At 40.9% G+C, this 7,719-nt stretch overlaps 1 protein-coding gene across 1 annotated transcript; it reads right to left on the bottom strand.

Moving 5' to 3' along the window:
* Positions 1-404: 404 nt before the first annotated feature.
* LOC132405557 (uncharacterized) lies at positions 405-3,417 on the bottom strand. Its single transcript, XM_059990457.1, has 2 exons — positions 3,194-3,417; positions 405-2,915 (listed from the first exon to the last, which is right to left on the bottom strand). Exon 2 carries the CDS (start codon positions 2,746-2,748, stop codon positions 1,117-1,119), a length of 1,632 nt encoding a protein of 543 aa, XP_059846440.1. The 5' UTR covers positions 2,749-2,915; positions 3,194-3,417; the 3' UTR covers positions 405-1,116.
* Between the last annotated feature and the right edge of the window lie 4,302 nt (positions 3,418-7,719).

Here is a 7,719-nt window from a genome sequence, read left to right on the forward strand (position 1 = left end):
GTGCCATTTACAGAGGCCTATCCTGTTTTTTTGGCTATCTGTGGGAATGTAGAAATTGGGCAGGTTTCAGAAGACATCAGTTTCCTAATTAATGTAAATGTGAGCTATGAACTGAATGATGCTTTTTAGTGATCTATCGGAAAGAGTCGGAAGAAGAAAATTTCATTGTGACAGGCAGTGCTATGTTGATTTGACACAGGTGCAAATGTGGTCACAGGAAGTGAGACAAATCTTACAGCCTCCCGAGAGAACATTAGAAACATTAGAACATTTGAATGTTTTTGACAAGAAGAGGCCATTCGACCCAACAAAGCTTGCCAAATTCCTATTCACGTAGTGTGCTAAAATAAGTATCGAGTTTAGATTTGAAACTCTCTAAGGTACTTGTAACGTTCTCCTTCGGGTGTAACGAAACGCCGAATTTAACGTCCGGATAAACCACAGTTAATAAGAACCAGATCGCAGTAAGATTAACCATTTACTGTTCACTCTTCACATTAACATATGGTGAAAACTGTTGATAAAACAATACAAGATTGATACAGTATTTGTTCCTTCCTTAATATCACATTTCAAGTGTAAATACTTGCAAAGGTGACTATAACTACATTACACTAAGGTGCAGTATACAGGGAGAGTTTACCTGCTCCATTGACTACTTTAAATACACTTCCATGCAAACTATCCGCGACTCTTTAACTAACGAAAGCATAAACATTATCTACCGTCGTTACCTCTAACAGGATCAGCATTAACATCTTAGTTCAATATATCGATTATCTATTAACTTACAGCGTTGCTCTCACTGTGATTTCTCATGCCTGCAAAACTGCTTGTGCTCAGGTGAGCCTCGTGGAAAGCCCCCACCCTCGCGCTAATTTCAAACCGGTGTTTTCCCACAAGACACGGCGAAACCGGATGTGACGTCATCGCATGCCGATATATTTTACATGCAATGAATACACTTTAAACACTTCTAATTCTAACTAGAAAATACTATTGAATGAATTACTAAGCGAAAATATTATAAACTAAATAACTGTCGTAAAGACAGCACACTCCCCGCTTGACCTTCGTAAGGTCACAATGAGCAGAGTACAAAACTTAGTCTCTTAATCAGTCATTGGGTAGAAGTAGAATAACTTCTGTAACTGGCCTTTGGTAAATTTTCACATCGCCTTGGTCGGTAGTCTTCAATTCGATCTTCCTGACATGTCCATCCTCGATAGGGAATGTAGCAGTGATTCTGGCCGTTGGCCAGCTGTTGCGAGCGGCTTGCTTGTCCCTGAGCAGGACTAAGTCTTCAACTTGAAGATTCCTGCGGGGTTCTGTCCACTTTTGTCTCTGTTGCAACAAAGGTAGATATTTTTGTCTCCAGCGAGGCCAGAACTGATTTGCCAGAGCCTGGACTTGTCTCCATTGCTTTGTGTACAAATCCTTGTCTGAAAAGTCTCCTGGTGGCGGAGGTGCTCCTGCCTTCTGCGTAAGGAGCGTTGATGGCGAAAGTATAAAGGGGTTTTCTGGGTCAGAAGACACAGGTAGGAATGATTGTGCGTTTATAATGGCTGTGACCTCTGCCATTAGGGTGCACAGTACCTCGTGGGCCAATCGGGTGCGTTGCTGTATCTCAGGTTTCCTTTTCCAGGTTTTCCGTAAGGACGTGAACCGTTTGACTGCCTGCTCTTTGTTATCTGGTGAGCGCTGGCGTGGTTCTCTGATTGGCAATGGGGCAACCCCATTATTTGCTTCATCTCTGAAGACCTTGGTGTCTTTGGGTTTTAAAGAAATGGTATCTTGAGCTGATTGTGCAAGTTTGTTTCCGTGCTCGGTTTGAACGAAAACTGACTGACCTAGCGTCTCGTCGGTTACTTTACGCTTGGTAATGTCTTGTTGTGCTTCTTTAGGGTACACCTCAGTGAGGCAGATCTCGGAACAAGAACGGCTTGACTGAGTTTGACCGCAAACTTCTGTACAGTTCGAGCTGACAATTGTTGTCCTGGAGTGAACCTCTCCCTCCCCGCCGTCCTGTTGTGGGGGTGAAGGAGCGTTGTCGGTTCTTTCATTCTTGACTTCATCACGGAGCCGTGAGGGTAAATTTCCTTCCTCGTATGGATGTGATGCAATCGTGACTCTCTGAGGTTCCTCGTAGCTGGGGAAGTTATCGAATACGTATGGAGAGGGGAGACGAGCCTGCCTGTCTATTTGATATTGTACATAGTCGCTTGTGCGTTCCAGTCTGGTCCTTTCTAAAGTAGATCTTACTTCGGTCAGATCACGCGACCCTTCAGCTTGTTCTATGTACTTTGCTTCCACCCTGGCAGCTTCTCCTTCTCCTTCTAGCTGCAGCACATGCAACTCTGTCGATATTTTTGTCATTTCCAACTGGGTTTCGGCCTCTTCGGCTTCTCTGGCGGCCCTTTCTTTCTGGATTTCGGCTTCTCTGGCAGCCTCTTCTCTTTGTCTGGCGGCCCTTTCGGCTTCTTTGGTGGCCAGTTTCATTTTCAAAACTGCCTCTTGTTTGGCGTAATGCAGTCGCACCTTGGCGGCTTCTGCCTTGGCTCTTGCCTGTGTGGACTTACTTGATGTCGTTCTACTGCCCTTGTCGCTGGGCGCCATCGACTTGATCCCGGATCGAGCTGACATTGCAGCACTTGGAACACCTGATAACGCCTGGGTGGGCTTACTTGATGTCGGTTTACTGCCCTTGTCGCTGGGCGGCGTCGACTTGATGCTGGATTGAGCTGACATTGCAGCACTTGAAACACCTGATAATGCCGCTTTTTCACTGTCACGTTCTCCTTCGGGTGTAACGAAACGCCGAATTTAACGTCCGGATAAACCACAGTTAATAAGAACCAGATCGCAGTAAGATTAACCATTTACTGTTCACTCTTCACATTAACATATGGTGAAAACTGTTGATAAAACAATACAAGATTGATACAGTATTTGTTCCTTCCTTAATATCACATTTCAAGTGTAAATACTTGCAAAGGTGACTATAACTACATTACACTAAGGTGCAGTATACAGGGAGAGTTTACCTGCTCCATTGACTACTTTAAATACACTTCCATGCAAACTATCCGCGACTCTTTAACTAACGAAAGCATAAACATTATCTACCGTCGTTACCTCTAACAGGATCAGCATTAACATCTTAGTTCAATATATCGATTATCTATTAACTTACAGCGTTGCTCTCACTGTGATTTCTCATGCCTGCAAAACTGCTTGTGCTCAGGTGAGCCTCGTGGAAAGCCCCCACCCTCGCGCTAATTTCAAACCGGTGTTTTCCCACAAGACGCGGCGAAACCGGATGTGACGTCATCGCATGCCGATATATTTTACATGCAATGAATACACTTTAAACACTTCTAATTCTAACTAGAAAATACTATTGAATGAATTACTAAGCGAAAATATTATAAACTAAATAACTGTCGTAAAGACAGCACAGTACTACTCTCAACTACACAACTAGGTAGCTTGTTTCATGTATCCACAATGCACTGTGTAAAGAAATGCTTCCTGATGTTAGTCTGAAATCCTTCTTTAACCAGTCTCCACCGATGGCCCTGTGTCCTTGATGATGGATTAATTTTGAAGTAGTAGCAGGCGTCCACTTTACTTATACCCTCAATGATTTTTAGCACTTCTGTCACGTCTCCTCTCATTCCAAGTGTACTTAGGCTAAAAGATTGGAGAAAGATTGAAAGAATTCGTAGCTCATGCCCTGTGGACCTGGAATGAGTCTAATTGCTCTTCTTTGAACTCTCTCCAGCACCTTCAAATCCCTCACCTTATATGGAGAGGAAAATTGTACACAGTACTCAAGGTATGGCCTCACCAGTGTGATTTACAGCTTATATATCTCTAGACTTGAACTCCGCTGAGTGCATTATATAGCCTAAAACATTCTATTAGCCTTCCTAATTGCTTTGGTGAATTGTCTAGATGTTGATAGTGATCTGTCTATATCCTTTTCATGCAGTGCAATTTCTAATTCAAGACCCCCCCTCCCATTGTATATTTATTTCTAGTATTTCTACTTCCTATATGTAATACTTTACATTTACTTAAAATTTTATCTGCCATTTATCTGCCCACATCTGGAGTTTTTTCAATTTAACTGTATTAATTCTGCTGCCTGAATGTTTTTGACCCATTTCCCCAATTTACTAGTTTATTTGTTATATACTTATCCCAATCATTAACAATTTTAAAAACAGCAGTGGCCCCAAAACTGAACCCCACTTTTAACATCTTCTAGGTGTGAAAATGATCCTCTTACCAGAACTCATTGTTCCCAGGTTTTGAGCCAATTCACACCCATTCAATACACCGCATCCTGAATCCCTACCTTCTGTAATTTGATTATTAACCTCTTGTGGGGTACCTTGTCAAAAACCTTCTGAAAGTCCAAGTAAACTATATCAACTGCTTCTATTGTTATCATAAATTATAGTTGCCTTGTCATAGAACTCCAGCATATCAGTAAAACGTGATTTTCCCCTTTCTGAATCCATGCTGACTTTCTGCTAACATGTCTCTTCTCATCAGCTGTTTTTCCATCTCATTCTTTATTATTGTTTCCATTATCTTACCTACAATACATGTTAAGCTTACTGGTCAATAGTTATCCGGGTCAGTGCAGTCACCCTTCTAATATACTGGGAAATACAATATCTTTATGTGGTGCAAATCAGTTATCCTAAGTCTATACATGTGAAACTCCTTTTTACTGGACATCTCTGGAGATGCAGCTCATTAGCCCTTTGATAACAACCACTGGACTCTGTGGCGAGGAATCCACCTTTTTCAGGCTCTAGGGTCTATACGATATTGGTCCCATCAAACCCGAGAGGTTGGGATGTTTTGCCCACCCAAACCTCCGTTTGTGTGAATTCTGTGTGATATACTGCCCCTTCCCCCCCGCCTGGTAATCGCCCATCGGTAAGAAGTAACAGATCGTAACACTGTCTACAATTATAAAGCAAGTATATTTATGAATATTAATATAACCAAAGAGTTGTCAAAGATAAAACAATTAGGGCCCATTATAACTAAACTGTCAAATATCCACACAAGTTGGAGCTCACCTTGAAGTTCTCTGTAATTTCTGCGTTGGACCCTCGGTCTGCATGAAAGCACACACCACTTTCTGAATGTCACTCGAAATCCATCTCAAAGAAACTGGTCTCCCCCAGGAGTATTAGTTCTTTCTCCTTGAAGCCTTTCATCTGTGTCATCAGCATCTTCCCTCCTGTCTTCTTCCAGCTGCCCCCAAAAAGACCTTGACCCACACCAGTGTCTGTCACAAAAACCTCTCTGCCCAGCATTCTCTAGAACCTTCTCCTAATTCCACCATCCTGACTGGATGACAACACATTCGTAAGTTGAACAACAAAGCCCTTATCTTCACTCAAACCCAACCAGGCTGAAAGCAGAGCAGACTGGTCTTAGAACTGCTAAAGTTAGATACCTGCAGCATAGCAGTAAAAATCTTCACCAGGGTACTACAGATGCCTTTGGGAGAGTTGTTATCATATGAGAAGGCTTCTTTCAATTTAATCTATTTCCAGGTGAAGATCTGTTTGAGGCCTCACTGGGAACCAGGTACAGGAGATAACTCAAAAACAGACTTGCAGGTAAGGTGTTGCCTCACCTGAAAGGACTGTTTGGTAAGGATATCAAAGATTAGTTGAAACCGGCAGGAGAATGGGATTGAGAGGGAAAATAGCTGAGCCATGATTGAATGTTGGAGCAGACTTGATGGGACCAAAATGCCCTAATTCTGCTCCTGTGTGTTACGATCTAAAGTGGCTTCTGTTTCTCTTGTTCCTCTCAGTTCCTCTCACGATTCCTGGACTGATATGGCCATCCTCAGGATTAATTTTGTCCCAGAGTTCTAAGCATCTAGTGCGCCTATAAAAACTTAGCAGCAGTTTGGAATTTTGTTGGAGACATTCCTAACTATCTCAGAGATCTACCCTTGTCACATGCCACTATATCTATTGTCACCAAAAGTTTCCAGTATATTATCCAATTGGTTTGGAAAAACCTTGTACACTTGATGACAGTAATAATGTTCTCTGGTAAATTATTATTTCTTATTTTACCCCAGACTGAATTATTACTTTCCTAGGTGGTGAAAATCACCTGTAGTTGCAAAGAATGTGTAGGAGTGTACAGATTATGAAAACCTTACTTGGGGATCATAATTCAAGATTTTAATTGTGCTAGAAAGCCAGAGCATAAACTAAACATGGAAAAAGGGCTCACAAAGTGAGATCAGTAAACAGTATCATTCAAACAAAAAGTATGACCCTTTGTGATAATGTACTTTGAGTCTTTTGCCTTGATTTTTGAGGCATTAGTTATTGCTACTATTATTTTTATTTCCATTGAAGTTTCTACAATGATCAGTTGGATCAATAAGGAATTACACAGTTGCAGTTCAATTATAGTATTGATTTTTTTTCCACTTTACTTTCCCATATCTTTGCAAAAAGAATCCAATTCAATCTTCAAAAGGCAATTACAAGACCACTGCTGTATATTTTATTAAATTGATTTTACCAAATAACAATTGTTTCATTTGGCATTATTCTTTTGGCTCTGACCTAGTAAACAAAATCCAGTCCAAGATCTCCATAGCTCTGATGAAAGATTATTGAACTGAAACATTAACTCTCTCCCAACAGATCCCACCTGATCTATTGTGTATTTCCAGCATTTTTCATTTGTATTTTATATTTCCAGCTTCTGCAATTTTTAGCTTATCAAGTTCCATAACTTTTAGGTTTTCTCTGTATAAACATGTTTATCTCCGTGACTTTATTCTGCCGACTGGGTTTGCACAGTACTTTCTCTCTTACAGGTAATTCACGTGTTGTAAATTGTTTTAGAAAGGTACAAAACAAATATGTTATGGCCTGAAATGCACGCAGTGGTGAGTGCCTCTGTTGAATAAAAAGCAACTTGATGCACTGTATTGGTGTATACACAGCAACATCTCACTGCTTCCGTAGTGTCCAGTCATGGCAATGGTACCTTGCTGGATTATGCAATTGTTTCTACTCCCTTATTACTTGCACTACTCATTTATTTTTGTAGCTTATGGTAACTTTTATGACTTTGTGTGCTGCTGCAAAACAACAACTTTCACAGTGTATGTTAGTGATAATAAACTTGATTCTCACTCAGATTCTTGATGTGTTCCAACCTCAATATAATTCAGCAGAGATAAACTTTGTCTGTTTAATATTTTACATATTGAATGTGCATATTAAGAATCACCTTTGAGTATTCAAATATTTGGGTGTTTTGACATCAAAGGGGAGAGTGAAGTTATTATCCCTCCTAATATGAGTGATTGAGTGCTCAGTGGTGGGTGCGGATGCTTTTTTTTTGCTAATGGGGGAGGGAGGATTGTTGCTTTGCTGCTGCTTATGCGAGCGAGGGAGAGGAGCTGGGGGGGGGGGTTTGGGGTTCTAACATTCAGCTGTCATTTATTCTTTGGGGGCATTCCTCTGTTTTGGTGGATGGTTGCGAAAAAAAAGCACTTCAGGATGTGTATTATATATAATTTTCTGACATTAAGTGTACCTTTGAAATCTTTGGTATATTAGTTTAGATTAGCAATAGATCAACTAAGTATAATACAGCTCTTGGACCCAGTGAAAATAGGGGAGACTTGGCCAAGCAGAAAAATGG

This window comes from Hypanus sabinus, chromosome 2 (genome assembly GCF_030144855.1).
Source record: "Hypanus sabinus isolate sHypSab1 chromosome 2, sHypSab1.hap1, whole genome shotgun sequence".
Lineage (NCBI taxonomy): Eukaryota > Metazoa > Chordata > Chondrichthyes > Myliobatiformes > Dasyatidae > Hypanus > Hypanus sabinus.

What these genes read in the sequence shown, in the direction of transcription:
- LOC132405557 (XM_059990457.1), bottom strand. Translation starts at nt 2,748, where the DNA reads ATGTCAGCTCAATCCAGCATCAAGTCGACGCCGCCCAGCGACAAGGGC.